Source organism: Lissotriton vulgaris, chromosome 2_2 (genome assembly GCF_964263255.1).
Source record: "Lissotriton vulgaris chromosome 2_2, aLisVul1.2, whole genome shotgun sequence".
In the NCBI taxonomy this organism is placed as follows: Eukaryota; Metazoa; Chordata; class Amphibia; order Caudata; family Salamandridae; genus Lissotriton; species Lissotriton vulgaris.
The window spans coordinates 334,658,301-334,673,787 of NC_141688.1; the positions used below are offsets into that span (position 1 = coordinate 334,658,301).

General features: G+C 52.9%; 1 protein-coding gene across 7 annotated transcripts in view; it reads right to left on the reverse strand.

Annotated features, from left to right (window-relative positions):
- LOC147729429 (zinc finger protein 212-like) overlaps positions 1–7,467 on the reverse strand; it is a 152,094-nt gene extending 144,627 nt beyond the window's left edge. For 5 of the 7 annotated variants that reach the window (XM_086959762.1, XM_086959760.1, XM_086959765.1 and 2 more), the window contains exons 1-2: positions 7,311–7,461; positions 4,153–4,279 (exon numbers count right to left, since the gene is read on the reverse strand). In XM_086959762.1, coding sequence (XP_086815888.1) covers positions 4,153–4,279; positions 7,311–7,334 — 151 coding nt within the window. In that variant the 5' untranslated portion in view covers positions 7,335–7,461. Of the gene's footprint in view, positions 1–4,152; positions 4,280–7,310 lie in introns of all 7 variants that reach the window. The other 2 variants (XM_086959761.1, XM_086959763.1) reach the window with 2 other exon arrangements.
- Between the last annotated feature and the right edge of the window lie 8,020 nt (positions 7,468–15,487).

The following is a 15,487-nucleotide window of genomic DNA, read 5'->3' on the forward strand; positions in this document are numbered from 1 at the left end:
GGGCCAGCTTTTCCCCCTTGTTCATAATTTGTTCTTTTTAAGCGCTGACGGGTGTTTTCGGCTTTGGAGGTATAGAGGCTATCTACAGCCATACAGGCTAGTTCTAGGTGGCGGCAGTTAGGCTCGAGGAACAGAGACAAGAGGGATATAATCTGGTCTTCTAGTTCAATATGACGGAGAGCCACTCCTTATTGTCCAGCGGTGCGTCTCTCATAAGATGCCCACAAATGGTTGCTTTTGCAGTCGCCCATAAGGGTTCTACAGGTTGTTACTGGAGTCTTGTTATATGTCAGATAAGTAGACAAATGTGTCCTCAATTGGGCCTTGCTATGGGGCAATCGATATCTCTGGATGTTTAGGCACCATGGTTTACGGCCTGGAGAGATTAGGCCTACGTCAAAACCGGAGAATCGTAGGAGTTCGGCCTCTAATATGTCACCCAAATTCAGCTTGGCAAATGTGTATCTGCCGTCTGGATCGGACCATTTTTTTAACAACTGAAATAGGTAGGGATTTGCGGAGAAGTATAGCGCCTCCGCATTTCTGTGAATGGCACCCATCGGCACTGACCTGGCCGTCACGCTGCTAAGAGTTACTTTGCACACCTAGTCGCAGCGGAGTTTTCAGACTCCAAGTCATCCAGATGTGTCTCTTGTAGGAGAGCAACAACTGCTTTTTTCGTTTTGAGTGTAGGCAAGCACTTTCTTACTTTTAATATAATGTGTAAGACCGTTGACATTCCACGAGAGGATGACCATTGGCTGGGAGGGACAGGAGGTGAGCGCTGCTATTTGTGTCCCGAGGGGTGCTGGAGACGTCCGGTCGCTAATGGGGAGTAAGGAACGGGTAGGACGTTAGTATTTAGGGGGGGGTGTAGTTTGGAGGCAAGACTGGGTGCTAAGGGGGGGGGGGGACAGTGCAGACAGGTACAGAGGAGGGCTAGGGTGGGATTGATATAGAGTTAGGTGAGAAGGCTAGGGGGCGGAGGTAGATGCAATTGAAGAAGGACCAACAGCGGGGGTGGGGAACATGGAAGGAATAATAAGAAGGAAGAGGGAGGGGGAGGAAAGACTGCGGGGAGGGGGAGGGGAAGGAGGGTGAGTAGTAGTCAGGCAAGGGAAGCGTACACTTGGACAAAGCAGTTACCGGGTAGCCCCCAGTAGTGTTTAGGGCGGTCGATCAGGAGTCACATGGGGACGTATGAAGTGGATGGGGCAGGGGAGGTTGGTAGAGGAAAGAGACTGGGAAGTTGCATGCGGGAGACATGCCTCCAGGGGTTTTGAGCTGTTCGCTGTGGGTCTATGGCCGTCTAGGACGAGTTCCCGTGTGCCAATGTGGTCACCACGGAGCCTAACAGCCGATCAAGCATGTGGGGCAGCGGGAGAAGCAAGATCTAGTGTCCCGTGCAGGAGACATTGATGTCAATGAGACATCGCTGGTTGGGCAGTGGGAGAGTAGAAAGGGGCAAGATATTAGTCTCATGTGCAACCAGTGGTCCGGGACGTTGCCTGTGGGGTCAGTGCTCTAGGTCCTTCAGACGTATATTGTTGATGGCCATGTCTGTTTGATGGATATGATCAGGGAGGACCCGAGAGGAGATAGTGGGGGGTAGGGTAGGGTCGGGCCTCGCACACAGTTAGAAAGCCTGTGGTTGCCCCCCGGAAGGCTTACCGGACAGGGATGGATGTGAATATAATTGTGTACTTTGGATATGGGTGGGTCCGGGACTCCGAATCTAAGGGAGCATGGGGGAGCAGTGTGGTCAGGTAATGGGTGGGCATGAGCAGAGTAAGGCGAGGAAGAGGTATGCACTATTTGGACCCACTAAAGTTAGAACATTTGGGGAAGCGCAGGGCCTTGGTCTCTGCCATATTTCAGGGGGGGGTGGGAAGAAAATTGGTGTTGGACCTCAGAGGCAGTGATGTATAGGGGGAGGGTGTGGTGGCCGCTCAAGGCAGCTCAGGTCGTTGAGTTCCTAGTGATGCACACTCGCTGAGGGCAGGTATTTGGGGTGGGATCAGGGTGGTGGTATACTCAAGATGAGGCAACCCACAATACTCAGGGCACATAGTAAAGAATGCGTGTAAACCACCAGTGGCAATTAAACATTAAGATGAACACTTAGATAGAAAAACAATGTATAATAAGTAATCCGGTACTCACTCATCTGTTTCATCATTTCATTTCATTCCTTTATTCGGATACAGATATATATCCATAAAAGTACAGACAGGCAACAACATATACAATGAGAATTACCAGCAACAAAGGGGACATTAAAAAATAAAACTAAAAATAAAATTCCAATTAAAAACTGGTCTTCCAGCAAAACAAAGTGCATAAAAGAAAACATGATAAAAAGAGAAATTCATCAAAGTGTTAATTTACCATAAATTGAAATTAACGATTAAAAAACAGGATGAGGTGAGAAAAATTCACGGGGGGGTACATAGACTTGCGAGTATGCACTGCCGCTTTCAGAAAAGAGCCCACCCGGAAAATCAGCTCATCATCTTCCAGAGCAATGACCTTCCGATCAGGCTTCAGGGCGACTGTCCTCATTCCTCCTGCCAGACATAGGGGAACCCAGACCACCACATCTCAGGGCGCGCCTTCCTCAGCAGGAGTGGGTTTCAGGGGAGAGCGTTACTCGTCCCTGGCATGCTCCTGTCTAAGATAAGAGCGGCCATCGATTGTAGGGTCTGGGTTCTGTCTCCCAGGAAGCGGGCAACTCTGTCTGTCTCTCTCTCTCTCTCTCTCTCTCTCTCTGCCTCTGTATCGGGAACCTCCTGAGTTCTGCCAGAGCCTACTAGAAGTTGTTGAAAGAGTTGGCGATGGGTGGTAATAGCTATCTCAAGGGATAGAGAAAACATTGTCCACGACCAGGAAGTGGCGAACGTCCTCTGGGTCGAATAATTCCTTGGAAACTCCATCTCTGCTGATCCGGAGATGTGCGGGTTCGAAGAGGCTATACTTAATGCCCAGCTGCCGGAGAAGAAGGCTTAGCGATGTTAGTTAGTTTCCTTGGAGAAGACCGCTGCTATCTGGATCTCGTGGCCCTCAAATTTGTATTGTCCATGAGTGCTCACTGCTGTGATTAGATCTTGGGCCTGTTCGTGGCAAGAGAAGCAAGCGATAAGCAGCTCAGACTTTACTCCTTGTGGTAATCCAATACAGTGAGTTCTCTGCATCTCCAATGGTGGGTCAAAGGTTAGGCCTGTGAGTTTCGGGAGGGTGGCTTCAACACAAGATTTGGCATCTAAGCCCTCCATATTTTCTGGGAATCCGAAAAAGCGAATATTGTTTCGGCGGCTCAATAACTTTACTACAAAGGTAGAGAAGTTCTTGGTCTCATACTGGGATAGTATTAAGGCGATCCTCCATTGCAGAGGCACGCAGAGGGTGGCTTCAAGGCAGTCCGTGTGAGGAGTGTCTTTAGTGGTGCCAAGTCTTCTGGGTTAGTTGGAGGCGGAGTCCATGCCAGAGGGGTCCACTGTAGATAGCAGGCACCAATGTGAAAGGTGATACTTAGAAGGACCCTGTGTCACCCTCATGTGTGCAGGTCTATGGAGAGGAGGCCCCCTCTGTCGTGCAGGCCTGGGACTGCGAGGCTCAAGTAAAAAGTGAGTGATCGCCAGTAGTAAAAGAGGACTGAAGAGCACCCTACACAGGAGACAAGTGTGGGGGGCAGTAGCAAAAGCCTCTGAGCCCTCAATCCTTGGGGGGGGGGGGGGGAGGCTGTAATAGGCAGGCAGTTTATCACAACAGGAGAGACTACGGCGCAATTCAGCTAGGACCAGGACCGTCTGGTCGCAGACAGTGGTGTCGCCTCAACTGGGGGCCCTCGCCGCCGTCAGGGGCCCTCCTTGACACGGGGCTCCGGTGTCAAGCGACCAGCATCGTTGGTGGTCAGACCACACCCCCATCAATCCTTTCTTAAGGCAGAGAAGCATTTTCATGACACTGCTGCACATAATTCACTTTCAGTCAGAAATACTCAAATAAAAAACGTATTAGGTTAATGGCTTCTTTATCGTACAATTCTTTAACTTACTTCATAACATTAATTACTTCCTAATAATTCAGAAGATGGTTCAGATTAAGTAATTCAGAAAATTTTCTCTGGAAAAATGAAAGCCAGTGTATCCTCACCCAGAGAACTGAAGGCCTGGTGGATTTCCTTCATCACATTCCTGTACAGCTCCTTCTGCCAGTCGTGTAACAGCTTCCACTCCTCTTCGGAGAAACATGCAGCGACATCGCGGAATGTGAGCGGTCCCTGAAAAGAAAGTTATATATCAACTTCTGACACTTGAAGAGATATGAGTAAGGAAGGCTTCCCGCAGGACCCTTCTAAGAGGACGACTGCCCCTGGACCCCAACAGCCCTCTTCCGGATACCCGGCGCCCACCACCTGCATCAACCCAGATGGGCCAGTAGCCATTCCCTGTCCCTCCGATCCCTGACTCTGTGGCTTCTGCATGACCCCAGCCCCGGCCCCAGCGCAACCCAGACACCGGGGCACCACAACCTGACCAGGGGACAGAAGGATCATTTGGCTAACAGGGGGTGGAGCAGTTTCAATCGCACCTCAGGCCTCGCCCTAACAACTGGTTTCCATCACCCCTCCCGCCTCCCTGGGAGTTTGCTCCAACCCCTCGCTGGGTGTCTGTACGCCCCCCAAACCCCAGCCCCGGGCACCAGACCACTGGCCGTGAGGGCTCGGACTTCAAAGGACATCCGGCCTATAACAAGGGATACTCTGGAGAAGGCCGACAGTAGGCTCCTGGACGAAGAGAGCCCTGCTGACGTGATCGCGGCTCGACGAACATCGAAGAAGAACGCTACCTGAACTTTGGAATCTTGGCGAGCCCTGCTGACATCGTCTCGGCTCAAGCTTGGCAGAGACGAACATCTGGCTGAACCATCTGAGCCCTGCTGACGCTGTCGCAGCTCCTCCTCGCTGAACAAGAACTATCGTGAACCACCTGAGCCCTGCTGACACTGTCGCGGCTCCTCCTCGCTGAACAAGAACTATTGTGACACCATCGGAGCCCTGCTGACGCTGTCACAGCTCCTCCTCGCTGAACAAAAACTATTGTGAAACCATCGGAGCCCTGCTGACGCTGACGCGGCTCATCCTGGCTGAACCAGAACTATTGTGCACCACCTGAGTCCAGCTGACGCTATCGCAGCTCATTCTAAGCAGAACAAGAACTATCGGGAACCACCTGAGCCCTGCTGACGCTGTTGCGGCTCCCCCGACCTCCGTGGCTCGAGAAGAAGCGAGTGGAGCGGTCCAAAGACCTCCGACCTTACCGTATCCCCCGACTCGAGGATTGAGAGCTGTGCGCCGGATACGCTTTTTGTATTGACCCTGAACATTGAGACTGTCCCGCTACCCATACCCTTACCGAGACTTTTATGAACCCTTGTTCTGATTGTAAATACGTGACCCTGCGGATCATAAAGATGCAGATACTTCTGCTAAATAAAAACCTGTTCTTCAGAACTCTACTATGTGGTGTCCCTTTGTCGAGTGGTGAGGTCTCAGCTCGTGCGATCCTAGATACGAGACTCTTCTCCTGAAGTGTCTCCTGCCAGTGCTCGGCAGTGTTCTTAGGAAAGGTGGGTCATGGGGTGGTCGGAAGTGTGTTCTGCGCCCCCGGGGATCAACCCTTCTAACATCATGTAAGTAATAAAACAGTAAGGAAGAGTACTCATGTAAAGAGTAATAGTCAAAGAAAAGAGCTTATGTAAAGTGTAAGGAGGGTGCTCATATAAGAGTAATAGTGAAAGGAAAGGCCTCATGTAAAGAATAAAAGTAAGGAGGGGTGATTATGTAAAAAGTAATGGGGCAACGAAGGCTACTTATAACGAGTACTAGAACAAGCAAAAGTTCCCATGTAAAAAGTAATAAAAAAGGAAGGGTACTCATGTAAAGAGCAATGTAGAAAGTAAGAGGTTCTTGTAAGAGTAAAGGAGCAAGGAATGCTACTAACGTAAAGAGTAACAGCGAAAGGAAAGCGCCCAAGTAAAAAGTTAGGAAGGGCAATTATGTAAGAAACTGTGGCGCAAGAGAAATAGTCATAGAGGAAGCAGGGGGACTCAGTAAGGAAGGGTGCATATGTAAGGCAGGCTCTGAAGGCACAGGGGGAGCTCAGTGCAGGCTCTGAAGGCACAGGGGGAGCTCAGTGTGGGCTCTGAAGGCACAGGGGGAGCTCAGTGCGGGCTCTGAAGGCACAGGGGGAGCTCAGTGCGGGGTCTGAAGGCACAGGGGGAGCTCAGTGCGGGGTCTGAAGGCACAGGGGGAGCTCAGTGCAGGGGCTTGAAGGCACAGGGGAAGCTCAGTGCAGGGTCTGAAGGCACAGGGGGAGCTCAGTGCAGGGTCTGAAGGCACTGGGGAGCACAGTGCGGGGTCTGAAGACACCAGGGAGCACAGTGCGGGGTCTGAAGGCACCAGGGAGCTCAGTGCGGGGTCTGAAGGCACAGGGGGAGCACAGCGCGGGGTCTGAAGGCACAGGGGGAGCACAGTGCGGGGTCTGAAGGCACAGGGGAGCTCAGTGAGGGGTCTGAAGGCACAGGGGAGCTCAGTGCGGGGTCTGAAGGCACAGGGGGATCTCAGTGCGGGGTCTGAAGGCACAGGGGGAGCTCAGTGCGGGGTCTGAAGGCACAGGGGGAGCTCAGTGCGGGGTCTGAAGGCACAGGGGGAGCTCAGTGCAGGCTCTGAAGGCACAGGGGGAGCTCAGTGCGGGCTCTGAAGGCACAGGGGGAGCTCAGTGTGGGCTCTGAAGGCACAGGGGGAGGGGGAGCTCAGTGCAGGGTCTGAAGGCACAGGTGCAGGGTCTGAAGGCACAGGGGGAGCTCAGTGCAGGGTCTGAAGGCACAGGGGAGCTCAGTGAGGGGTCTGAAGGCACAGGGGAGCTCAGTGCGGGGTCTGAAGGCACAGGGGAGCTCAGAGCGGGGTCTGAAGGCACAGGGGGAGCTCAGTGCAGGGTCTGAAGGCACAGGGGAGCTCAGTGAGGGGTCTGAAGGCACAGGGGAGCTCAGAGCGGGGTCTGAAGGCACAGGCGGAGCTCAGTGCAAGGTCTGAAGGCACAGGGGAGCTCAGTGCAGGGTCTGAAGGCACAGGGGAGCTCAGTGAGGGGTCTGAAGGCACAGGGGGAGCTCAGTGCAAGGTCTGAAGGCACAGGGGAGCTCAGAGCGGGGTCTGAAGGCACAGGGGGAGCTCAGTGCGGGGTGTGAAGGGAGGGGTGGGGGAAGCTCTATTCAGGTGCTTGAAGCTCGCCCCAGCCGAGGCCATGACTCACCGCCCCCGGCCGTCGGCTCCTCATGGTGTGGGGTGTCGAGGGCCCGGCTCTCTCTCGGCGGCTCCTCAGAGGCAGGGGCCCCCTCTGAGCGGGTTCTTCTCTATGGAGAGCTGCGGGGTCCTCGGTACCTGACACTCACTGGAAGCGGTCTGAAGAGCGCATGCGCGCTGGGGCAGTGTCCATACTAGGCATGCGCGACAAAGTGAACACAGGGATCTTGAGAATCCTAAGGCGCATGCGCGCTTCGATCGCCCATTCGCTAAAGAGCGCATGCTCAGTGTGTCCCTCTCAGTGTGGGCGGGGCTTCCTTCCATTCTGAGTTGTTTCGTTTCAGCACGAGCGCGAGCGTTTTAACGCGCTGAGTTCCTACGTCACTTCCTGTGACTCACCAGCGGTGAGCTTTACGGAGAGAAGGCGAAGCGTGCTCCGTCCGGGTGAACTTTACAATGGGACGAGGTGATCTGCGTCACTTCCTTTGACACCTGTGGTCAGCGTTAGCGAGAGCAGGTGGCGCGTGCCACTTCCGGGTGAGCGTTAGAATGCGCTGAGGTGTTTATGCGGCACTTCCTGTGACTCACCTTTGGTCAGTGGTTAGAGATTGCGGGTGGCGCGTGCGGCTGCCAGGCGAGGTGACGGTTTGAGATGAGGAGGGGGTGGGGGCGAGGTGAGTACAAGGGCCCGGGGGGGGGGGGGGGTATGAGAAGTCTCAGGTCTGAGTCCGTAGATATGAGCTGTGGAGCCCCAGCCCCGCCTCCTGTGAGTATTACAGCACACCAGGGGGGCATGAGAAGACTCAGTGTCTGAGACCATAGATATGAGCTGTGGAGCCCCAGCCCCGCCTCCTGTGAGTATTACAGCACACCAGGGGGTATGAGAAGACTCAGTGTCTGAGACCATAGATATGAGCTGTGGAGCCCCAGCCCGCCTCCTGTGAGTATTACAGCACACCAGGGGGTATGAGAAGACTCAGGGTCTGAGACCATAGATATGAGCTGTGGAGCCCCAGCCCGCCTCCTGTGAGTATTACAGCACACCAGGGGGTATGAGAAGACTCAGGGTCTGAGACCATAGATATGAGCTGTGGAGCCCCAGCCCGCCTCCTGTGAGTATTACAGCACACCAGGGGGGCATGAGAAGACTCAGTGTCTGAGACCATAGATATGAGCTGTGGAGCCCCAGCCCCGCCTCCTGTGAGTATTACAGCACACCAGGGGGCATGAGAAGACTCAGTGTCTGAGACCATAGATATGAGCTTAGTAGCCCCAGCCCGGCCTCCTGTGAGTATTACAGCACTCCAGGGGGTATGAGAAGACTCAGGGTCTGAAACCATAGATATGAGCTGTGGAGCCCCAGCCCCGCCTCCTGTGAGTATTACAGCACACCAGGGGGCATGAGAAGACTCAGTGTCTGAGACCATAGATATGAGCTGTGGAGCCCCAGCCCCGCCTCCTGTGAGTATTACAGCACACCAGGGGGGCATGAGAAGACTCTGGGTCTGAGACCATAGATATGAGCTGTGGAGCCCCAGCCCCGCCTCCTGTGAGTATTACAGCACACCAGGGAGGCATGAGAAGACTCAGTGTCTGAAACCATAGATATGAGCTGTGGAGCCCCAGCCCCGCCTCCTGTGAGTATTACAGCACACCAGGGGGGTATGAGAAGACTCTGGGTCTGAGACCATAGATATGAGCTGTGGAGCCCCAGCCCCGCCTCCTGTGAGTATTACAGCACACCAGGGGGCATGAGAAGACTCAGTGTCTGAGACCATAGATATGAGCTGTGGAGCCCCAGCCCGCCTCCTGTGAGTATTACAGCACACCAGGGGGGCATGAGAAGACTCTGGGTCTGAGACCATAGATATGAGCTGTGGAGCCCCAGCCCCGCCTCCTGTGAGTATTACAGCACACCAGGGAGGCATGAGAAGACTCAGTGTCTGAAACCATAGATATGAGCTGTGGAGCCCCAGCCCCGCCTCCTGTGAGTATTACAGCACACCAGGGGGGTATGAGAAGACTCTGGGTCTGAGACCATAGATATGAGCTGTGGAGCCCCAGCCCCGCCTCCTGTGAGTATTACAGCACACCAGGGGGATATGAGAAAACTCAGGGTCTGAGACCGTAGATATGAGCTGTGGAGCCCCAGCCCCGCCTCCTGTGAGTATTACAGCACACCAGGGGGTATGAGAAGACTCTGGGTCTGAGACCATAGATATGAGCTGTGGAGCCCCAGCCCCGCCTCCTGTGAGTATTACAGCACACCAGGGGGATATGAGAAAACTCAGGGTCTGAGACCGTAGATATGAGCTGTGGAGCCCCAGCCCGCCTTCTGTGAGTATTACAGCACACCAGGGGGTATGAGAAGACTCAGGGTCTGAGACCATAGATATGAGCTGTGGAGCCCCAGCCCCGCCTCCTGTGAGTATTACAGCACACCAGGGGGGCATGAGAAGACTCAGTGAAACGCTCGGTAACCGGTGGAATCGCCGCTCTTTGCCGGTCCCTCGCCTTTGTTGTTGCTTTTGGCGGACATCTTTTGTTGGGGAAGAGGGTGCACGCGCTAGTCCTCTCTCTAGGAGGCGACTAGGGCTTAAAAGCTGGCAAATCTGGCAGCTCGTTCTTGACCACTAGCGCATTTCACACAGCGCTTCCTCTCCACTCCATGCTGACTTGCTAGCTGCTCCCTTGAGCCTTTTTAAAACCACTCGTTTTTGTAAAATCTGTAAAATCTGTATTTTAAATTAAAATTGTTGCCCCTGTTGTGTATTCAGCTGGCATATGCCTAATTGTGTTTGCATCCACTGAAACGCTCGGTAACCGGTGGAATCGCCGCTCTTTGCCGGTCCCTCGCCTTTGTTGTTGCTTTTGGCGGACATCTTTGGTTGGGGAAGAGGGTGCACGCGCTAGTCCTCTCTCTAGGAGGCGACTAGGGCTTAAAAGCTGGCAAATCTGGCAGCTCGTTCTTGACCACTAGCGCATTTCACACAGCGCTTCCTCTCCACTCCATGCTGACTTGCTAGCTGCTCCCTTGAGCCTTTTTAAAACCACTCGTTTTTGTAAAATCTGTAAAATCTGTATTTTAAATTAAAATTGTTGCCCCTGTTGTGTATTCAGCTGGCATATGCCTAATTGTGTTTGCATCCACTGAAACGCTCGGTAACCGGTGGAATCGCCGCTCTTTGCCGGTCCCTCGCCTTTGTTGTTGCTTTTGGCGGACATCTTTGGTTGGGGAAGAGGGTGCACGCGCTAGTCCTCTCTCTAGGAGGCGACTAGGGCTTAAAAGCTGGCAAATCTGGCAGCTCGTTCTTGACCACTAGCGCATTTCACACAGCGCTTCCTCTCCACTCCATGCTGACTTGCTAGCTGCTCCCTTGAGCATTTTTAAAACCACTCGTTTTTGTAAAATCTGTAAAATCTGTATTTTAAATTAAAATTGTTGCCCCTGTTGTGTATTCAGCTGGCATATGCCTAATTGTGTTTGCATCCACTGAAACGCTCGGTAACCGGTGGAATCGCCGCTCTTTGCCGGTCCCTCGCCTTTGTTGTTGCTTTTGGCGGACATCTTTGGTTGGGGAAGAGGGTGCACGCGCTAGTCCTCTCTCTAGGAGGCGACTAGGGCTTAAAAGCTGGCAAATCTGGCAGCTCGTTCTTGACCACTAGCGCATTTCACACAGCGCTTCCTCTCCACTCCATGCTGACTTGCTAGCTGCTCCCTTGAGCCTTTTTAAAACCACTCGTTTTTGTAAAATCTGTAAAATCTGTATTTTAAATTAAAATTGTTGCCCCTGTTGTGTATTCAGCTGGCATATGCCTAATTGTGTTTGCATCCACTGAAACGCTCGGTAACCGGTGGAATCGCCGCTCTTTGTTGTTGCTTTTGGCGGACATCTTTGGTTGGGGAAGAGGGTGCACGCGCTAGTCCTCTCTCTAGGAGGCGACTAGGGCTTAAAAGCTGGCATGTCCACGCGCAGCGGAGACGCGCAGCGGGGATGCCGGAATATCGCCGGAGTTTCGCCAGAGTCAAGCCCGTCTGTGCCCGTCCGGGCCCAGACGGGCCCCGGGCACACCACTCTGCTCAATCCATCTAGACATCTGGCCCCTCCGCTCAGGTATTCACGAGAGTCTCTGCTCTCGCTTCGCGCGACTAAACCTCCTAGTTGCCATTATAATTGGGTTGAGGGTACTGCCTTTAAACACTGTCTCGGGTGTCCTGTGTCTAATAACTGTGTGGCTTTAAACACACTCACTATGGCTCTGCTGAATTGCAGATCATTGCCCTGTCACGCAATAGAAATACACTCCCTCCTTGTGGACCACTGTCTGGATGTGTTATTCCTAACGGAAACGTGGTTGACCGCCTGTTCAGGTCCCGATATTGTCCATGCTCTCCCACCGGGTTACCTCATTTTCCATCTGGATAGGCCGGATGGGAGAGGAGGTGGAGTGGCCATCGTTTATAGAGACACTTTCGTGTGCAAAGCTGCAGACTGCGGTATTACCAACACTGAAAGTTGTCATTTCTCCCTTGGCATATCTTCCTCCGTTTCCATCTCCGGCCTCCTTTTATATCGCCCTCCTGCTGCGCTGGGGAATTTTGTGGACTCTATTATTGAGACCATCATTCCATTAGCCGCTGCCTCATGCAACTTTGTACTTCTGGGGGATTTTAATCTTCACTTTGATGACCCCAATGACGTGGTGGCAAGAGATTTATTGAGCTCATTTGATGCTCTCGATCTCCACCTCGCTCATCTGGGAGCCACTCATAACAGAGGTCATCAGCTTGACGCTGTTTTTGCTAATACTGCCAACCTGCAAGCCCTCCAGATGTTGGCCCTTCCCTGGACGGATCACCACCTTATTCCTTTCAGCTGGTTGTTGAAGAACCGGGGAGACCCCATGCCTAGACAATACACTATGGAACGTCTCTGGTCGAAGCTGCCGGTTGAAAGTTGGGTTGAAGAGCTAGCGATAACTCGCCCTGACCCGGTAGATGATCCCAATATTGCTGATCAACATCTAGCTAATTGGCTCACTAACTCTCTGGATCGACTGATTCCTAAAAAAAGGAGGCTTATCAGGGAGAGAAGAACTGCTTCTGCCCCCTGGTATACTCCGGAACTCAGGAGTTGCAGAACTTCCTGCAAAAGGCTTGAACGTGCCTGGAGGAGAGAGCAGACGGAAGAAAGCCGGGCTAATTATAAAAGAGAGATGAGAAAATACAAAAGTGCACTGAAAGATGTCAAAAAGATTTTCTTTAGTGATAAGATTGAGAGGGCAAGTAACTCTCCAAGAGAATCCTTTAAAATTTTTAAAGAACTCCTCAACGCCCCAGTCCCGCCAGTCGTGCACGTCAATCCTAAAGACAAATGTGAAGAACTGGCTAGTTTCTTCCATTCTAAAATAGATACAATCCTATCCTCTCTGCCCGCTATGCCTCAAATCTCTGAGCCGGCTACTGGTCCTATAAGCTGCCCGACCGAACTTGTCTCTTTTGGCCCCTTCTCGGAGGAGGAGGTTACAAAGGTCTTGGTGGAGATGAAGAGTGGATCTCCGAGTGACCCAGTGCCTATGAAACATCTTAAACTTGTGGCTAATACTCTGTCAGCTCCTCTTACTGACCTTGTCAACCTCTCTCTCTCTCATGGTATAGTCCCTCAGAGATGGAAAAAGGCAGTAGTAAAAGCCCTATTAAAAAAACCAGGCTTGGATCCCGCCAATCTGACCAACTTCAGGCCTATCTCGCTTCTGCCGGGGTTTTCTAAAATCGCAGAGAAGCTGGTTAACCGTCAGCTCTCTCACTATCTTGAGTCCAACCACCTGTTGGGAGACTCCCAGACTGGTTTCCGTCCCGGCCAAGGAACGGACACAGCCCTGCTGGCGGTAGTGGAGGAAGCAAGGAGCACTCTTGATGCTGGAGGATCAGTGGCAGTGATCCTCCTGGACTTGAGTGCTGCCTTTGACACCGTGAGTCATCAGGTGCTCCTCCAACGCCTGTCAGAGGTAGGTGTCTCAGGGACGGCCCTGAAATGGTTGGGATCTTTTCTCTCCAACCGTTTCTACCAAGTCTGGGAAGGGGCAGAACAGTCTTCCCTATTCCCTCTTCAATGTGGAGTCCCTCAGGGCTCATCGTTGAGCCCTACTTTGTTCAATGCATATATGACTCCACTTGAAAGAGTGGTAGCCCCCTCGGGGCTGAAGATCATCAGCTATGCTGATGATACTCAGCTGGTGGTGGGCCTCACTCAGCTGGCGGAACAACCCAACTTGTTGCATGACTGCCTGGTTAATGTCTATCAATGGATGTCCAACTCAGCTCTGAAGCTCAATGGAGGAAAAACTGAGCTGATGCTCTTGGGCAACACCAGTCCCTCCATCATTACCAGCTGTTGGCCCCGAGCTCTTGGCGACCCTCCATCTCCCAAGAAGGAGATCAAGTCCTTGGGAGTATGGTTGGAGGAAGATCTGTCCTTTAGGACCCACGCCAGAAAGACCGCTGGGGTTTGCTTCGGTCTACTGAAGTCAGCCCGAAAGGTTCTCCCACTGCTTCCGGATCCAGCTAAGAAGCTTTTGATGCGTGGCCTAATCCTTTCTAGGCTTGACTTTGGTAATGCCCTGTTTCTTGGTGCCCCTGAAGCTACCTTTAAAACCCTCCAACAGGTGCAAAATGCAGCTGCCAGAGTTTTGATGGAGATCCCTAGAAGGCAGTCTGCTGCCCCGGCCCTGAAAGCACTTCACTCGCTCCCTGTTAAGGAGCGGGTGAAATTTAAGGCGTTGTGTACGGCCCATAAAATTCTCCATGGCAAAGGCCCCCCCATCCTTGTTAATATGGCCCGTCCTTATAAACCTCCCCGCCTTTTGCGCTCAGACCAGCAACATCTTTTGCAATCTGCGAGAGTCAGGAGAGCTCGGACTGGGGGCAGGCGCTTCTCGGTACAGGTGGCATCTCTGTGGAATTCTCTGCCCCTTAAGATTCGCTCAGAGCACAAGATCCTAGTATTTAGGAAACTTCTTAAAACCTACTTGTTTCCACAGTAGTGAGTTTCGAGTTCCTCCTTCTTTGGTCTGTTGCGCCGGGATGCCCCCGGGTAAGCTGAGCGCATTACAAATTTCATATAATAATAATAATAATAATAATAATAATAATAGTGTCTGAGACCATAGATATGAGCTGTGGAGCCCCAGCCCCGCCTCCTGTGAGTATTACAGCACACCAGGGGGTATGAGAAGACTCTGGGTCTGAGACCATAGATATGAGCTGTGGAGCCCCAGCCCCGCCTCCTGTGAGTATTACAGCACACTGGGGGGGGGGGGGGGGGGGGTATGAGAAGACTCAGTGTCTGAAACCTTAGATATGAGCTGTTGAGCCCCAGCCCCGCCTCCTGTGAGTATGACTGCACACCAGGGGGGTATGAGAAGACTCTGGGTCTGAGACCATATATATGAGCTGTGGAGACCCAGCCCTGCCTACTGTGAGTATTACAGCACACCAGGGGGGGGGGGAGTGAGCCCCAGCCCTGCCTTCTGTGAGTATTACAGCGCACCAGGGGGGCATGAGAAGACTCAGTGTCTGAGACCATAGATATGAGCTGTGGAGCCCCAGCCCCGCCTCCTGTGAGTATTACAGCACACTAGGGGGGTATGAGAAGACTCTGGGTCTGAGACCATAGATATGAGCTGTGGAGCCCCAGCCCCGCCTCCTGTGAGTATTACAGCACACCAGGGGGTATGAGAAGACTCTGGGTCTGAGACCATAGATATGAGCTGTGGCGCCCCAGCCCCTCCTCCTGTGACTATTACAGCACACCAGGGGGTATGAGAAGACTCTGGGTCTGAGAACATAGATATGAGCTGTGGAGCCCCAGCCCCGCCTCCTGTGAGTATTACAGCACACCGGGGGGGGGGGGGGGTATGAGAAGACTCAGTGTCTGAAATCTTAGATATGAACTGTTGAGCCCTAGCCCCGCCTCCTGTGAGTATGACTGCACACCAGGGGGGTATGAGAAGACTCTGGGTCTGAGACCATATATATGAGCTGTGGAGACCCAGCCCTGCCTACTGTGAGTATTACAGCACACCAGGGGGGGGGGGGGGGGAGTGAGCCCCAGCCCTGCCTTCTGTGAGTATTACAGCGCACCAGGGGGGCATGAGAAGACTCAGTGTCTGAGACCATAGATATGA